This window comes from Salarias fasciatus (genome assembly GCF_902148845.1).
Source record: "Salarias fasciatus chromosome 23 unlocalized genomic scaffold, fSalaFa1.1 super_scaffold_20, whole genome shotgun sequence".
NCBI classification, from domain to species: domain Eukaryota; kingdom Metazoa; phylum Chordata; class Actinopteri; order Blenniiformes; family Blenniidae; genus Salarias; species Salarias fasciatus.
Window position 1 is genome coordinate 15,252,858 of NW_021941230.1, and position 18,111 is coordinate 15,270,968.

Here is an 18,111-nt window from a genome sequence, read left to right on the forward strand (position 1 = left end):
GCCAGTCCCCTCCTTCAGGCCCTAAAGAGGAGTGAAAGGCGGAGAAACAGGTCGAAGTTGTTTCTGGATGTTGGTAAATGATCCCCCCGCTGACAGTTGCAGCTGTTCGCTTCTCATATCAACAAAAACAGCACGAGGAGCGACATCTCTTCCCTCGCCGGAGCTGCACGTCTCGGACCTGGAGCCAGGATGAAGCGGCTCGCCCCGGACCTCAGACCGGCCTCCGTGTCCCCGCTGCAGCTCTCCGTCTACTGCCGCCTCTCCCTCATCTTCTTCTTCACCCCCTTCCTCTTCTTCCTCGACGTCTTCGCGGCCGCGGTCACCGCCGAGACGTGTCGCCATGACAACGGCACCGGTTCCGCCGCGGCGGGGAACCAATCAGAGGCCGAGGAAGTTTCGGAGGACGACGCTGATTGGTGGAGGTCGGAGGGCGGGAACCAAAACGTGAGTGACGGAATGTTGGTAATTAATAAACAATATGTAGAAATAATAATCACAGTTATTAGACTTTCCATATTTATTGATATAGAGAATTGGTTCTAAATTACTGCATCCAATAAAATATTTGATGATTTGTGTACATTTTAGCTTTATGTATATATATATTTTTTGTAGTTTTCTGTCACAGAGCAGGATAAAGGGTGAAATGAGGGCTATTTTAACAGACAGGTTTCTCATTAACATGGCGTTAATATAATACCAGAAAGATGCGACAGGCTCAGTTTTCTTCCAGTGAAAGACAAACTTAGAGTGCATGTGTCTGCCACGATCTCCATTCAGTTCAGGGGAGAATTTAGTGACTCCATAAGTAATACAACTTGGTCCCTGTTGTTGATTTCTTCCATTTTAGTCAATAATTAATCTGTTATGTAAAACATGCTTCACGTGCTCGTCTGGGCATAGTTTGGTGTGAGGTTTAAAACAACAACTAATGTGTTAAAAGAAATGCGTGTGAACAGATCTAACATGAGGTTTTGAAAGCAAAGGAAAAAAATGCTAAACTCAATCCAAAAAAATTAAGATGTTTTTACAGAAAAAAAACTAATGAAATGATTGCATGTGATCTTTATATCAGAATTACAGGTAACCAAGTATATTTCTGATGAAAATGCTGACATTTTCAATTTTCAGTGACTCATCATCACTTACAAAACAACTTTTTACCTCAAGGTTCCCCCTAAATGTATGAAACAGTTTTGATAGATTCCCCCAAGAAGTTATAATTTCATGGAAAATTAAAAATTTATGATCAGTTTTTGAAGGACGACACAACTTTAACTCAGGAGACATCTTTTGAGTTTCACACAAAAATATGACCAATTGTGCAAAATTCATTTAAAGTACACCACCACGGCCCTCTTTGTCAACATTTTTAAGCAGTTGCATACTCCAGAGAGTTAATAAGATGTGGCAGAAGACTACAAAAGGCCAAGAGGAAAACAATGGAGAAAATTGGGTTCATTTAGCTACAGAAACAGATAAATATCAACCACCACTGACATTGCTAGCTATACCCTGTTTTTGTTCATTCCTCTCACATATCAATTTATTCTATTATCATCACTGTTATTTTTAATCCTTTTTTTAATTTATGGTCCTTATTAAGCTCAATGATGTTGGGAATATGGTTCTCCTGTTCCTTGCTTCCTCTTTTTTTAAGCTATGTAAGGTATGTCTGTATTTCTGGGGGTTTATCTCTGTAGCTGTTAACAGCCTCTTCAAGCAAAAAGGAGGTGGAGGTGGTCAAACTTACTGCATACCCCTGGAAGGGGATTATAAAATATGCTGTGTGCTAGAATGTTGTACATCTGTGTACTCACTGACTGGTGTGTGTGTGTGTGTGTGTGTGTGTGATGGCTAAGGCTACACATTAAGCCTGAGGGTGAAGCCATTCACACTCAGGCTGACTTGTTAAGTAACAGACAGCCCCACCCCAGACATTTCACATCACACCACACAAGTTATTTGCTTTAGAATTAATCTATTTTCTTGGTCTTTCACTATTTAAATGGAGTGCAAACATTTACACACTGAAAGACAACTTTAATTACATTTTCTGTTTGTTTTAATTATGCTAGCTTATGACTTTCCCTGCCGGTGGGAGGTTCCATCCTGGAGTGGCAAAAGGTGTGGCAAAGGACCAGAGACTCTTTATGCCAAAGGCCACAAATAAAACAATAAAAAAAAAGGAATATTTTTCCAACAAACTTCTGTTTTTTCCTCTTTGCCGGTCGGCTCGGTCTCTAACAAATGGTGTTGGAGGTGCGATCATCCAGTGGAGGAAAGGGTTTTTTTTTTTTCTTCTTCTCTCGTCAATGTCCACCTAGCATAACAGCGAATGAATCGCGGAGGAAGAAGTGGAAGGAAACCAGGAGGACATCCTACGGGCTCACATAGAGAAACAGGAGGCTTGTGAGGTCAAACAAAAGGAAGTAACCGCAAAACAGGAATATCGTTTTAAAGAGCTTCAGCATCAGTGTCAGCTCCTGCAGTCAGAACCATATCTGTAGTGCCAGATCCGGTGGTTGTAGAATCCCTCCCTCAAGGTTCAGAAGGTCAAACATCGACAACACATCTGTCTTACAGCCAAGCTGATACCAGAAAGCTGACTGTCATTCCAGCTGGCCAGTCTCACTCGCACTATGAGCCTAGATTGGTAAAAATTAACTGATGATGATGACATTGGACACTTTTTGACAACATCTGAAAACATTGCTGTGGCCTGCCTGTGGCAGAATACAGATCAGGCTTTTCCACTTAATCCCACTGAGATATATATATATGTATATATATATATATGTATATATATATATATATATATATATATTTATATACACATATATATATATATATATATATTTATTTATTTATACATGGACTTTGATGACTCTCTCGATTGTCAACTAGTAAAATCAGCTATTTTCTCCAAGTACGACAGTAATCCTGAAACCAGCAGGCAGAGGTTCTGCTCCCGAGAAATGAATCCTGATGAAACACCTGTATGTAAGGCTCGAGGAAATAAACAGGGAGTGGATCCAACCAAAAGGTAAAACAATCCAAAGGCGAGCACAAAACCACAGCACGCACCAAACAACATTTTCACTGCACAAGGATGTCACTCAGAATAGTAAAAGTTGCCCTCAGTGCCTTTCAAGGCTCCACTCCAGCCACTGCCAGTCACTGGAATCCCATTTGAGTGACTGGATACGGACATTATGGGACCAGTTTAAGGGAGTAAGGCTGATACATGCTGGTTATAACTGATTATGCGACAAAATAACCATAAGTCTTTCCACTCAAGTCCGTAAAAGCCAAATCCGTAGCTTTTTGTCCGGAGCAGTTTTCGGAGAAGGTGGGCTTCCTCTTTTGAATTACTAACTGATCAGGGAACTAATTTCATGTCCACTCTACTGAAACAGGAGTCCAAGCTACTGGGCATAAGGAGTCTGAGGACGACGCCGTACCATCCTCAAACTGACCACCTGATGGAGCGTTTCAACCAGACCCTGAAGCAACGCTTCAGAAGTTCATCAGTGGGATCAGTGGCTGCCATACCTTTAACCCCAAGCCTCTGCTGACCTCTCCCCACTTGAACTGTTACATGGGCGTGAAGTCCGGGGACCGCTTTCATTGCCAAGAGAGATTTGAGAGGGCGACCAGCGCAAGGGAAACGATAACAACCTTATGTTGTCCAGAGGAGAGAGCGATGGCAGAAGATGAATGGACTTGCCCAGTCACACATGGCGGAGGCCCAACAAAAGCAGAGATCTGGTACGGTCAGTCAGTCTGGCAGAGATCCTTCAACCCAGGACAGAGAGTGCTCTTGCTCCTACCCAGTGACGATCATAAGCTTCTGGCAATGTGGCAAGAACCATCTGAAATTATGAAGAAACTTGGTCCAACTACAGCCAGCTACCAACTCCAGGACTGTCACGGTCAAGTGAGGTGCTCCACAAATCTCCTGAAGGAGTGGGTGCAGCGACCTGAAAGGAAGCAAGTGTTGCTCATTAGGGATGGTACTGAAGACAAACAGCAGCAGGTGAGAGAAATGCGTCACTCGAAGGTGTTTTAGGAGAACCCTGAGAGAACAGATGTGGCGGAGCGTGACGTTGTTGTGAAGGAAGGCACATCTGTTAGACAGCTTGGTTGGATTCTGGAACGTCTGCTAGCCTCCTTGAGAAAGGAGACTGACCTGATGCTGTCCCTGGGATCATCCAGACTTCCAAAAGTGAATGGTGTAACCACCGAAGAAAGACAGTTTCAGGTATTTGAATGCAGATTCCCTGTTTGATTCATGCTCTGCTCCAAGAAACGGTGATCTTCTGGAGCATTTGGGGAAAGCAAATACTTGACCACAGATCACCACAGATCTTTGCAAGGATTCTGGCAGGTTCCACTCACTGGACGATCCATTCAATTGACTGCTTTCAGGAGCCATGGGGGCCGTTTCAGTTCACGGTGACGCCATTTGGCATGCATGGAGCCCCAGCTACATTTCACAGACTCGTGGACTCTGTGCGTCTTCACTCATTTACACTTGGAACATCTGAAAGCTGTCTCTAATCGTCCCCGGGCTGTTTGGCTGACCGTCAACCCTTCAAAGTGCTATTTTGCTGCCAAAGAGGCAAAATACCTGGGCCACGTTATCAGGAACGGGGCAATAAAACCACAGGTTGATAAGATCCAGGCCACTGAATCTTGTCCTTTACCACAGACAAACCACGAGTTATGATTATCTCTGGGCATGGTTGGCTTTTACCATCATTTCACATATAAAAAAAAAATTAAATCAACAGGTGACTGATATGATAATGGGAGTCTGGTGAGGTTCACACGGTTTGCCAACAATGATTTCCTTTTTTTTTTTTTTTCACCACCGGAGGTTGGCGCTTGGTTGGGTTATTGCTTGTTTCCCCTCGTCTCTTTGGTTTAACCCAGCCACTGCAGAAACTCCCTCACAGTTCATTTTACGTGGTCAGTTTGTTACGTTAACACCGTGGTTGTGCGAGTTATTTTTGAGTTTTTTCTGGGGGGAAAAAAAAAAAACTTTATCCAACCAGCATCCATTTCTCTTGCTTTTCCTCTCTTCTCCGGACAGTGTGGCTGGACGGACTTGTTGCGTTACGGCCAGACTCTCTTCTCAGTGGGTCTGCTGCTGGGATCTCTGGTGGGCGGAGCTATCTCAGACAGGTAACACAAACACACCTCGGCTGCTGTTGTTGTTGTTGTTGTTGTGGCGATGTCACACCGATACCTTGTCTGCAGGTACGGGAAGCGCCCGGTGCTGCTGGTGTGCGTGTGCGTGCACGCCGTGTGCGCCCTGGTGCCCGCCGTCCTCCCTCAGCTGCTCGTCTTCCTGGCGGTGCGCTGCGTGACGGGCGTCTGCTGCTGCTGCATCAACATCTGCGCCTTCAGTCTGGGTAAGAGAACACACACACACACCGGTCACTTCAGTCGGTCGGTCCAATGTGAAGAGCAGAACGTGAATCCATCCCAGCTTCTCTAAGTTACAGAAAGACCCGAAACATTTTGAGAAACTTTTTACAAAAGAGAAGCTTCTCAGTCGGTTGTTTTTGGATTTAGTGGCTGACCTCTGCAAACCGAGTGGCCGCATGCTGACTTTGATTAGACATAATCTGAGCCAGCAGACTGATGATAATGACTCAGGATGGACTCCAGCAGCGTGCTGACCTCTGACCCCACTAAGCTCTGTGCAGACACTCCGAACATTTGTGTTTTTTTCCCCTTGCGTCTGAACACAAAGTTCAGCTGGAGTTTTCGACATAAGGCACGAAACACGTGAGGCACAACCTCACACATATCAGGGCTTCTTTTTTCTGACTGTGTACATATGGAATAATAAACAGAGCAGCTGTAAAAACAAACGGCTCACGCAGATAAACCACCACAAACTAAACAAAGAGACACAAAGTAAATAGAAAAACCTGGATAAAAACAAATAAGAGACAAAAAAAATGCTCAATATTACTACAATAACATAGTAAATCTTAGCTGAATTAAGACAACAAATGAGCTTCAGAACAGATACAGTGAAACGAAGTACCACCAGACACACAGAAAGATAAACAACACAGGCAAAGAGACAGAAAAACACCACAAACATGCAAAAATTGACTTAAATACCTCACAGATACACACAAAAAATGAGGACTGCAGTTTTAACAATAGATATGAACACAGAAAACCAGACACATCCACACAATCGCCCCACAAAGACACACAGTGAAAGACTAAATCACATCAGCAAATTAACATTTAACAAAATTAACAGCAGCAGTTCTGAATCTCACCCGATGATGCGACGCCCTGCCGCCACCGCCCACTGATTGGTCGAGGTGATCAGGTGACCTGCGCTGTGTTGCAGCCGTGGAGTGGACGTCTCCCTCGGCTCGCCTGTGGCCGCCCGCCTTCCTGCCCTTCTGCTTCAGCCTGGGGACGATGGGCGGAGCCCCGCTGGCCTGGCTCAGCCCCACCTGGACGCGCCTGCACCTGGCGATGGCGGTGCCTCAGCTGGTGTGCCTGCCCCTCTACCTGTACGACTCCGCCCCTGCCCACCTGCTCCGCCCTCCCCCCCCTTCAGGAGGTGTTGACGTGTTTGTCTCCCCGCAGCGCCATCCCAGAGTCTCCCAGCTGGCTGCTGCTGAAGAGGAAGATGGACGTGTTGGATGGTTACCGTAGCAACAGCCCGGCAGATAAACAATGTGTCGACCTGGTAAACAACACGAACAGGTGTGTTACTGTAAACAAACCTGCGCAGCGCCGTGACCGCACGGTGTGTGCGCGTCTGTGTGCAGCTGCTGGACTCGGCCTGGTCGGACCTGCAGAAAGCCGCCGAGGCGCAGAAGGCGGAGACACCTGCAGGAGGCCACGCCCCCTGTGACATCGCACACCTGAGACACCCCACTGTGCTGCTGCGGCTGTTTATCATGAGCTATCTGAGGTACACACACCTTCACACCACGTCTAAATCATCCCCACGATGACACACATTTACAGAAACGTGTCCGTTTTCACTGCATCGCATATTTTTTTCCCATCTTTTTTTTCGTTCTCTGCAGCGCCGCATCCGCTCTGACGTACTTCGGGATCTGCATGAACATCGGCTCGTTCGGCGTCGGCGTCTACTCCGCCCAGTTCTTCTCCGGCCTCTCGGAAGCTCCCTGCCTGCTGGTGCCGCTGATCGGCCTGGGGCGCCGGCCAATCAGCATGCTCGCCCTGCTGCTGAGCGGCGCCGCCTGCTTCGTGTCGCTGCTGCTGTCCAGATGCGACGGTGAGCCGAGGACGTCCAGCGCTTCAGAGCAGACCGGTGGATAATTAATACAGCCTGGCGCAGACTGTAAATGATTAGTAACCAGTGCAGCCTTGTGCAGATTGTAAATGACTAATAATAATTAATCCAGACTGGTGTAAACCAGAAACGGTGACGAGAGCTGATCCTGGTGACGGCTTGTCATGATGATGATAGGCTTTTATAGATTGTGTGTGTGTGTGTGTGTGTGTGTGTGTGTGTCGGTGCAGTGGCGCCAGTGCTGGTGATGACTTCAGCTCTGCTGGGAAAACTGTGTATCCTCGCCGCCACCTTCATCTCCACACTGTACTGCATTGAGCTGTTCCCCACTGTGGTCAGGTAAACAACAACAACAACAACAACGATTCACGCACCATCGGAGAACACAACCGTGCAATGACTTGGCGTTTGTTCCTCAGGCAGCGCTGCATCTCGCTGGTCAACCTCTGCTTCCGGCTCGGCTGCCTCGTCAACACCCTCGTGCCTCCGAGTCCCGGAGGAGCGATCTCATTGGCCGCCATGGTGGCGTACAGCAGCGGACCAATCATAGGCTGCGCTCTGTGCCTGCTGCTGCCCGAGACCAGCCACATCCCACTTCCCGACTCCGTGGAGGACTGTGACCGGCAGCCCCGCCTACTGAGCATGCGCGCCCTCTGGAGGACAGGGTGAGATTGACAACTAACATTTTACATAAGTTTTTTTTTTTGTTTATTATTATTAATTCAACATTAATGACAAATAATGTTCTTGTTTATCAACAGATGTTTTTTTAGCAAGCTGATGAGCGCCGAGAGCAAGAAAACGCAGAAAGATGACAAGCAAACGCCGGACACTCAAACGGGACTTATCTGAACTGAAACATTATTTGTACTGTATTTACTGTTGTTTTATTGTTTATATTTGTTTTATTTTTTTCTTAAATGTTGAAATAAAGTCAGCTTTAATCTGTCTTTATTCTTCCTGGCCAACATTTACTCAGAAGTAGTCATACATTTAAGTAAGCCCTCTGCGGGCAGAGAGCGGTACTGCAGGATATGGTCAACAAAAAATAAAAGTATTTGGAACTGTCAACTATTGGGGATGAAAATTTCAATCTATTTTTAATCAGAGTCTGTATTTTCAAGAAATAAGATCCACTTTAGACTCCAATTAGCAAACTACTCATTTCTGTAAAATATTCTAATAAAAAAATAGAAAAACTATAACAAGCTTTCAAATATTTTAACTTATGTGCAATATTATCTAAGTATGCTTCAAATTTCATTGGAAAGAAACCAAATTTTGTTTTTTTCTTCATTTTAAAGAAATAGAATTTAAAAATGTATTTTTGTTTGTACTCCCAAGAACAAACAGGAAACATAAAAATAAATATTAAATTGCTTTTGACTTCAAAATGCTGCTAAATCCAATATTATGTTCCAGATTCTGTGGAAATAACACAAAGCGTCAGAGGTTTTTTGGGGGGGTAAAACTGTCCGATCTGAATTGTAGAAATCACTATTTGTTCATAATTTGGAAGAATAAATACAGATGAAGATGTGGATTGAATATACACAGAACAAGATCTCTAAAATCAGCACTAAAACAAATCATCCACTTTTACATTTAATTTATTTCAATCTTGCATACAGTTCCCCAAAACATGACTAAATTATTTAAAAAAAAAAAAAATAAAGATGGCAAAGCGATTTAAAAAATAATGATCAATACACACAAACTGATTGAAAAAGATAATCTGAAGGATAACTGTAACAGAAGCTCTGAATACTGAGAAACAAAGAATGAAAAAAAATAAACATTTCTGCTGGTATTCAAGTGAGTCCATCCATCAAACGTCCTTCAACTCACTCAGAAAGTGCAACTTCAGCTCGTTTCAGGAGGGAAAATGTGTTCATTGCTCTCCGGCTCCATCACCAGCCCCAAGATTAGAATATTCCCAATAAACCTTCAACAGAACAGGAAACCTAAAAGTCCAAGTTGTTTTTTTTTTTGTTTGTTTTTCTTCTTTTTTTTTTCCCCCCTTAAATCTACAGACTTTTAACCGGTGAGTTACATAGAAAAGAAAACGCTCATCTCTGCTCAACCTGCACATCTTCATCAACAGAAATTACATTTGAAAGCGACTCTTGTTTTGTTTTAAGTGATTCTTTTTGGAGAGTGAGTCTGTGCAGATCAGCAGAAACTAAAACGAGTGTCAGCGCAAACGGCGATCGGTTCAATAGAGATGATTCAGAGTTGCAATGAAACCTGTAACAAATCCAGACACTTTCTCGTGGAAGTTGATCAGAAAACACTCGTACTGCCTGCAGGTAGACTCGTCGCAGCTTTAAGTAACCAGTACAAACCAGCTACCTGTAAACAAGCACTACTTGGTAGTGAACACTAGTAACCAACACCAATCAATCGTGTATCAACTACTATTATTAACCAGTGATGAGTGGTTACAGGTGAAGGCCACAGGAAGTAAATGGTGAAAGTGTGGACAGCACTGACCGGTCACACTCTGTGTGAACTCGTAGTGGCGAAACTAAAAAGTAATGAGCAGCAAAAGTCACCACTAAGTAAGTATCTGTTGTAACCACGACTAATCAGTTGTTCAAACTGCTCATGACCAATAGCGGGCTCTGATTAGTTGTGACCACTGGTCACCAAGGATAACTGATTCTAATTAACAGCGACGAGCAGCGGGACGAAGTTTGAAGTGTAAAATGATCCAAAAATCTGACTGAATGAAACTTTTAAAAGCCCTAAAAAGACTGGTTTTGTGTGGAAAAACCTGCGGAGTGTTTGCTCTTCGGCTGCAGTTCCCCCTCCGGGGGACAGGGGGCGGAGTCAGTAGGAGACGAAGTTGGCGGGGAAGATGCCGGTGCGCCCGTCCTCCAGCCGCCCCTCCCACCAGTCGTACTGCGAGTCCGTCTTGGTGGTGACGGTGATCCGGTCGCCCGGCACGAAGCTCAGGTCGCCGGGCTGCTGCCCCGTGAATGGATGGGTCGCCGTGACAACCAAGCCCCCACTGGCCCCGCCCACTGAGGAAGCTCCACCTGCAGGGGAAACGGAACAATGCCCCTAAAATTTCATGCAATTGAACATGTTTCACCAAAATTTTATATATTTGTAATTTTGAGGAATTAGTCATCGCATTTAGTTTTCTGTACTTCATAAAATAAAATCCACAAAATTCTACATTTTATTTTGAAATTTAGTGGTATTTTAACTCATGTCAACAAAATTCTGTTTTTGATTTAAGAGCATTTCACATGGAAATTATTATATTTTTAAAGTAAAATTAGTGAATATAGCTGTACAACTACGCACAAATAAATTACAAGAATCTGTGTTTTTTTGTAAAATTTACAGGTTGAAAATATATTTGTACTGATAGGCTCAAAATTTGCTTTGTTTTTCAACAATATCGGGAAAAAAAATGGCATAATAATCAAACGAAATATTTTACAGTATGGTATTTGATGAAATGCTCGAGTTTCACACTGAATATTTTATTCTGTTATTTTAAATTGTTGCTCAAATAATTATACAACAAACAACAAAACAAATATTTTAAATGAAAAAATATGAACACACATAACTGTTTTCTATTAAAGGTCACATTAAAAATGTACCACTGAGATTTAAAGGGAAAAATACAGTAAAAAAAAAAAAAAAAAAAAACTTGAATAAACTAAACCTCAAAAGCATTTCAGAATTACTGACATAAATTGTGACAAATGCCACATGAAACTAAACTCACCAAAGTTTTGTGGATTTTTAGCAGCATAGTTATCTGAAACAGAGAGAAAAAGGCATTCATGCACATTATTTTGTAGTTTTTAGAACTCAAAAATGTCTTCAGTCAAGTTAATATTTCGGCTTGTTTGACACGTTGCAGTGAAGAGATGTGAACAGCAGAGGGCGCCGCAGCCTCACAGCTCACAAACCACTGAACGTCACACTGATTCTCCCCTCATGCAGTCACACACTGTAATCATTAACAGGGTTGTTAATGTGTTGATACCAGCTGCTGTGCCAAGGCTGCGGGTTAATAACCCACCAACGTGCACACACACGTGCACACACACTACTTGTCTCTGTGGAAGGCTGTTTTCAGAGTGAAGAAGAAGAAGAAGAAGAAAGTCACCTGAGGTTTCAGACTTATAGATGGAGATACTCGGGTACAAAACATTTTTCCTCCCTCCTCCTCCTCCGGTTGGCGCTGTTGCTCCTCCTGCAACACAACAAACGAAAACTCAAAAACAAAAAAAACAACGAACAGACAGTGTGTTTTGGTGGTTTACCGGCGTTGCCTGCTGGCTGGAAGCTAGGTGGCGCTCTGTTTTGCTGAGGTGTAGCTGGTCTGGTTGGAGGAAGAGACTGGAGACACACACACACACACACACACACCTCGTTTAGTTACCTGCACAAAATCACAGCGAACAATGAGATCTTCTGGTAAACAACCTCAAGTTAAACCACAAAAAAACTGAAAAACAACTGAATAAAGATGAAGAAAAATGAAAACGAGACGATCAGTGTCTAGAAAAATATCAAATAGCAGGATAAATCCCAAATGATACGTCGTCTGCAACACAACGGGATGCAAAATCACCAAAAACGGGTATAAACAGACACCAAAAGATGCAAAATATCTGAGTAAGGATGCCAAATGCTACAAACAATAATAAATAAAAGTATGAAACTGAAGGGATATAATTAAAAAAAAAAAATCCCCGATGAAAAATAACAGGGGAAAAAAAAAAATTCCAAAAGAGTGCAAACATGGATGCAAAATAGCTGAGGAAATTAAAAAGAAAAAACGAAAAGACTGAAAATTACTGCAAGGACAGAAGATAGTTCACAAATGGCTGAATATAAATGAAAAATGACTTCAAAAATAGGAACGATACAAAAACCTCAGACAAAGATGCCTAGTAATTAAGAATAAAGAAAAGTTTATGAAAACAAATGGAGAGTATAGATACAAAACTAAAATGAATGTGTCAAAAAAAAAGGATAACAGCAAAAAAAAAAAAAAGGAAAGATTAACAAAGAAAGCACAAAATGTTCAGTACATGTGGGATAAGATCAAATAAGAAATTCATGCAGATGAAAATAGATTCTTATTGACAAGCATCACAAAACATCCATCAAGATAAAAACCAAAACCGAAAAACAGAGCGAGACTGAAAAGGTGCAGAAAGCCAGACCTTGACTGTGGGGTTCTTGCTGTGCCAGTCGGAGGAGTAGGCCTCGGTGTAAACGTCCAGGATGTGGTACAGGTCGGAGCACTCCGACGGCGGCTCCACGTCCCCGTTCAGGATGGCGGACGCCCGGATGTCGCGGAGGTAGAACCTGGAAGGGAGACGGGGGGCCTGAAGCAGAGCGGCGGCGAGGGGAAGACGGGGCGCAGACGGACCGGCAGAGCGGCGTACTTGCGGTTGGTTTCCTTCCTCTCGATCAGGTAGGATCCCTCCAGCGAGATCCCGGCGAACAGCCCCTTGGAGCGGCAGTAGGTGAAGACGGCGGCGGTGCTGCGCAGCGCCACGTCGGCCTCCACATTCCTCACCAACACAGAGGAAGTCGGTTAGCGCCGCGATGTTCCGTCACGGAACGCCTGACTGAGGTCGAGCCTCCGCCGGGAGCTCACCGGCCCACCGGTCCCACGGCGACGGTGCAGTTCCCTCCGAAGGTCAGGTTCCCGCCCTTGGTGAAGGCCTCGATGGCGCGCCGCTGGTTCAGGATGATCACCAGGTCCGACACCTGAGGGACGCACGGTACGCCTCCATCAAAGACCAGAACCCTGGCGAGGGGGGCAACCCGAAGCGGGACGGGCGCTCACCTCCACTCCGATCTCAAAACCGCCACCGAGCCCGGCGATCCCAATTGCCGACGGCGCTGACCATCCTGAGGAAGACGAACACGGCGCCGTTACAACTTTTATGATATGTTTTTGACAAGAACAGGAACCTTTTGATGGGGTTCCAGTCACCGTCAACCTGTCAGGAGTCTCTGTGTCTCTACCGACCTTGTTCAGCTCACACAGCTTCGAGGAGCCTGTTAAAGGAAACTCTAACAGGGTTGAAGTTCAACTCAAATGGAGGAATTATAGCGGGCGTTTCAACTCTTGACGCTGATATGCGGCGTTCAAGAGATCTACGAGGCAAGACGAAGACATAAATACGAACTGAAGCACTTCGGGTGTCGAACTCCAACCTCTGGAGGGAGTTTCGGGAAGGTAATCGTGAGGTTCTGATAGTGAGCACAACACACCCAAACAAATGCAGGAGGAATTCCAACGCCGACGCTGGAAATCCTGCTCGTATATTTCAGTCCTGCCCTAAAATAAGAACATTTTGGCAGGGAGTGTCTAAAAGAAATATTTAACCTGGATATGGTCATGGTTTAGGTCTGACGCCAGAAAGTATCAAGGGAAGATAAAAAAAATAAATAACTCTTGCAGATATTATTAGCAGCAGAAATTAAATGCGTTACAACGACGTGGCCGAAATGAGACCCGGAAGATAACATACCTAAGACTCCAGAAAGACGGCTGTCAAAGGGTGTTGTTACAGCGAGTTGATCTAAATTACTGAATATATCTTGGAATTAATGTGGACCTTCGTCTCTTTGTCTCTACTGGTTTCACCTCAACTACCGTTTTATTGTCCGTTTTCTTTTCTTCCCTCTTGTTTGGTTCTGGTCTTTGGACGTAAGGGTTTTATTTCTGGGACGGTGCTCACGGTCTCCCAGTTTCTCATGACTCTGTACCAAGTTTTATCTGAGATCAATGACATTTTTAAGAGCCTGGGACGCCTGAGGACGGTCGTCCACTGCGATAGTCCACAGTGACGTCTCAAACGCGTTTCCTGAGGTTCCCAAACTTGAACGCACACACACACACACACACACGATCGGCGTGGTTCAAGCTGATCAGTCCGCCGAAGACCCGAGAAGGTCCCGTTTTGGCGCCGGCGTTTCCAGATGGCACGACCCGCTCCCCCGACGTCAACAACCACAAAACCAAGAAGAACGCCCGGGGAGAAGGAGCTCCGTCCATGTGACCGACCGACACAGGCGCTGGCACCGCGACAGAAAAGTCTGTGGCAGTGCCGCCATGTCCCCCAACACCGAGGGAAAAAAAAAAAAAAAAAAAAAAAACCCTAACATCAAACGCTTGACGTGTCAGATGACTTCCTGTTGCCACGGTAACACACATGATCAAAACACAAAAACAACGAGAGGAGCGCCGCGGGCCTTGTGAGGGGGAGAAAAAAAAAAAAAGGCATTAATTTTCAACACATAATGAACTCTGACGAGACAACAGGAGATGTGGCTGAAATTTTCCGGATTTCTCCACACTTAACGAGAACTTCGGGGATGGACGGGGTGTACCGAGGAAGTAGTGCCAAACGTCACTTTGGAATTTTTTTTCTATTTCCACAACCAGTAAATTCAAAGTATTTGCTGCTTGAAGCGCCTCTGGAAACAACGTGGGCATCCGAAATGACCCCCAACTAGCCAAAACAAGCTAACCTCATCGAACGTACCGACGACGTTCAGGATGTTCACTGTTTAACAACTCCGAGCGGAACTCTGTGAGACGAGCTCTTACGTCTGTCGGCGAGCCTGGCGATGACGATGCCGCTGCCTCCTCTGGCCGTCATGATGAAGCCGGCCTTGATGACGGAGATGATGGCCAGGCCTTCGGCCTTCGCGATGACGTGCGCTGCAAACACAAGACGCGTTAAGCGTTCCGTCCTTCAGCCGAGGGTCAAATCCACTCCTCGAAAAAAAGGTCGAGGACGCTCGATGACATTCAGTTTGTCGTTAAAGGTTCACAAGGCCACCAGCGGGTTTTACTATCCTCTCGTCTTTTACAAGGTCATAAAAATGGAACAAGAAAGTCGTTCTTTGACGTTCGACTGATAAGTTCAGACGTTCTGCTCGCCTTTATGAAGGAAAGTTTATGTTGATCTGCGAGGAGCCTGGTGGTCTCCGAGCGGAGACTCCATAAGCTCCTCTGAACTTCGTACGGACAGCGCTGCTCACCGGGGATGAGCTTGTCCGGTCCATTCCTGGCAGAGATCTCAGTGAACTCTCTCAGGATCTTGGCGGCTTTCTTGGCCTCGGACCTCAGGTTAGACGGGATTGGATTGCTCACTGCAACACACACACACACACACACACACAATACATTGAGGGTCAGATGCATGGCAGCTTCATCCGGAGTTCAGAAACCTCAGCAGTCAATGGACGCCTTGTCCTCAACTATCTTATCTCCATCTGCGGGACAGTTCGGTCCCCGGCTCTGACACTCAGGGTCTGTCCGTAAGCAGCTCTTCAATCTCCGTTATTAACGGCTTGATTTCTCTACCGGTCAATGTCGCCATTATTAGCGTCTGATTCACGAAGGGACACGCACTCGCTGTGATCCCGGATGAATTTAATGACACACACACACACACACAAAAAAAAACAGTGTCACAAAGAGAAATAAAACTCAATGAGGAGGCAATTAAAGCAATTAAATACTAAACCACAAAACTACCTACTTTAATGACGCACAAAGCAATTAAAGGTGACATTTACAGAGCTGAAAATCAACCGACACTTACTACTGTCTGAGGCTTAGTTTCTAAAAAGATGTGATTAAAATGTTACAAAAATAAACAGAAAATCTATTTTTCTCCCTTTGTACAAATTAGACGTGGATGAAAACAGTTTCAGGATTTCACAATTTCTCTTCTCTTTGTTTTTTTTTTAAGATAAACTGAGACCAATCTGGCGTCTGATCCCGGTTTCAGGTGTTGCCGGTGGTGAGAGCAGTGACCAGTCTGTCCACATGCCTCCTGCTGCCGCAGCACATTCCTGACACATGACACACAGACACACACACCACAGCATTCATCTGGCTGCCACTGAGGCTCCGCCCCCTCTGGAGTGGGCGGAGCCTATTCCGGTGCATCCAAATTAAAAAAACAAAAAAACAATTTAATCATAATCTCTTTAAATAGAAGCGTTTCTAAGCCAGAACAATAAGTCTTCACTGGGCGCTTGGAGAGACTTGAAGTCAACAAGGAGGTTTTGTAGTTTATTTTAGCTCCAGGAAAGCAAAGGGAGCTCGCTCTGGCGCTTCAGGAGGTTCTCATCTGAACAATGTGCATCTGTATGTCAGACCCAGAATAGTCCTGTTGGTATCTCAGGTTGACTTTCTGTAATCAGGTCCTCTTTTCTTTAACCGATAGTGAACTGGTCCCACGTCAGTCTGAAAACAGCGACAGGTGTGCACTGAGAAGAAGGTTTCCTCGGCTATTTCAAGAGTTTCTATTCGTTTGACGTCAACTTGAAGAAGGTTTGACTTTGGAGAGTGAGCGTGTCTGTGGCGAGGCACATCTGAATCCCTGATCGTGAAGGCATCACAGAGATCTAATAAGAACTCATTTACTCTCTGTTACCATAACAACAGATCTATTTCTGGCCCACCCCAATTAACCCCTAATTGACTAATTAACCAATAGCAGGCCTTGTAGCTGAAACTCAATCAGAGGCTGAAAATTAGCAGGTAATGACAGCTGTTACTGTCGAGGAGCTGCCAGAGACCCAACACAGGAAGTGTCGGATGGGAATGGACTCATGGAACACGACATGTAGCCATCCATCACGGAAACAAGCTTAGAAGTTACACATTACATGTGATTTGAATGATTATTTAAAAGAAAACAGGCAATTTCATTCAAGTGCTTGAACTGAAAATAAAGCAAAATACAACAATTGTTAGAAACAAGTGTACTCATTAAAAAGTTTGGAGAAAAATAGACAAAATGTGCGCTCAGAGAATGTCCTAAAAAGGTTTAAACGTAAAAACTGTCTGAAAAAGATAATAATGCAGAATAAATTAGATAAAATGTAAGAGAGGAGGGGTGTAACAGTGTACAGGTGTCAAACAGTGACAGGACACAGGTGGAGCAGAGGACCGGCGTTATTTAGTGGAGTTGAGTCAAAGTCTGAGTTCAACAGAGGAAAGAAACAAACACTCAACTCTCTCTCTCTCTTTCTCTCTCTCTCTCTGCGCGTTCACTTACTTTTCCCGAGTTTTCCTCTTTCTGTCGTTCGCTGTTTGCTCAACAAACAGACGCACCGTCGGCTCGTTTCCTCGTCGTCGCCTCTTCCGCCCTACCTGGAAACCGGAAGTTGTCCCCTGACGCACCTGTTGACGTACCAGGCTCGTGCTCCGCCGGGCGCGCTCCCGGCACTGTGAGCTCCGAACGTCACACGCGCTCATACGCGTGCACGTGCAGGCTGAAACTTCTCTCTTCTCTGTTCGATTTTCATAAATATTTAAATAAATTTTATTTCTTCTTATAATGATCAGAAGAAAATGATCATTTTAGAAAATATTTTAAATGTTTTCTTCCTTTCTTTTTTTTTCAACTTTTAATTCCCATCCCATGTTTTATTTTTGGTAGGTTTATCTAAGTTTAAACTTTATTCTTATTGATCATTTTTAATGGAAAAGGGGCGCCTGGAGGAGATGAAAGAGTTAAATATTGATATGAATCCAGAATGTTTGAATGTTTTTGCACTCTGTTTATCTCACAGTTTCTTTCTCTTATCTCTCCCTCCATCTCAACTCTTGAAATAGCTGCTGGATAAACACCAGGCTGACTGCAGTCATTTGTCTTTCTAATGTCTTTCCGCTGGTTTTGCTGTAAGTGTGTGTGTCTGTGTGTGGTTATCTGTAAGTATTTTTTTTTTGGGTTGTACTTTTGTTTGTTTTTGTTCGTTTTCGTGTCTCAGTCGGTTTGTGT

At 44.5% G+C, this 18,111-nt stretch overlaps 2 protein-coding genes across 2 annotated transcripts; one reads left to right on the forward strand and one right to left on the reverse strand.

Moving 5' to 3' along the window:
• The first annotated feature begins 189 nt into the window (after positions 1-189).
• On the forward strand, positions 190-8,190 carry LOC115383893 (solute carrier family 22 member 6). Its single transcript, XM_030086098.1, has 10 exons — positions 190-444; positions 5,099-5,190; positions 5,266-5,420; positions 6,386-6,554; positions 6,631-6,733; positions 6,816-6,961; positions 7,080-7,291; positions 7,540-7,648; positions 7,729-7,974; positions 8,071-8,190. Exons 1-10 carry the CDS (start codon positions 190-192, stop codon positions 8,159-8,161), a joined length of 1,578 nt encoding a protein of 525 aa, XP_029941958.1. The 3' UTR covers positions 8,162-8,190.
• Positions 8,191-8,901: 711 nt separating this feature from the next.
• sh3yl1 (SH3 and SYLF domain containing 1) lies at positions 8,902-17,494 on the reverse strand. The gene is made up of 11 exons (XM_030086559.1): positions 17,386-17,494; positions 15,353-15,463; positions 14,916-15,029; positions 13,143-13,207; positions 12,951-13,063; positions 12,736-12,864; positions 12,511-12,655; positions 11,602-11,677; positions 11,445-11,531; positions 11,058-11,090; positions 8,902-10,350 (listed from the first exon to the last, which is right to left on the reverse strand). Coding segments are annotated over exons 1-11 (1,083 nt in total). The 5' UTR covers positions 17,387-17,494; the 3' UTR covers positions 8,902-10,141.
• Between the last annotated feature and the right edge of the window lie 617 nt (positions 17,495-18,111).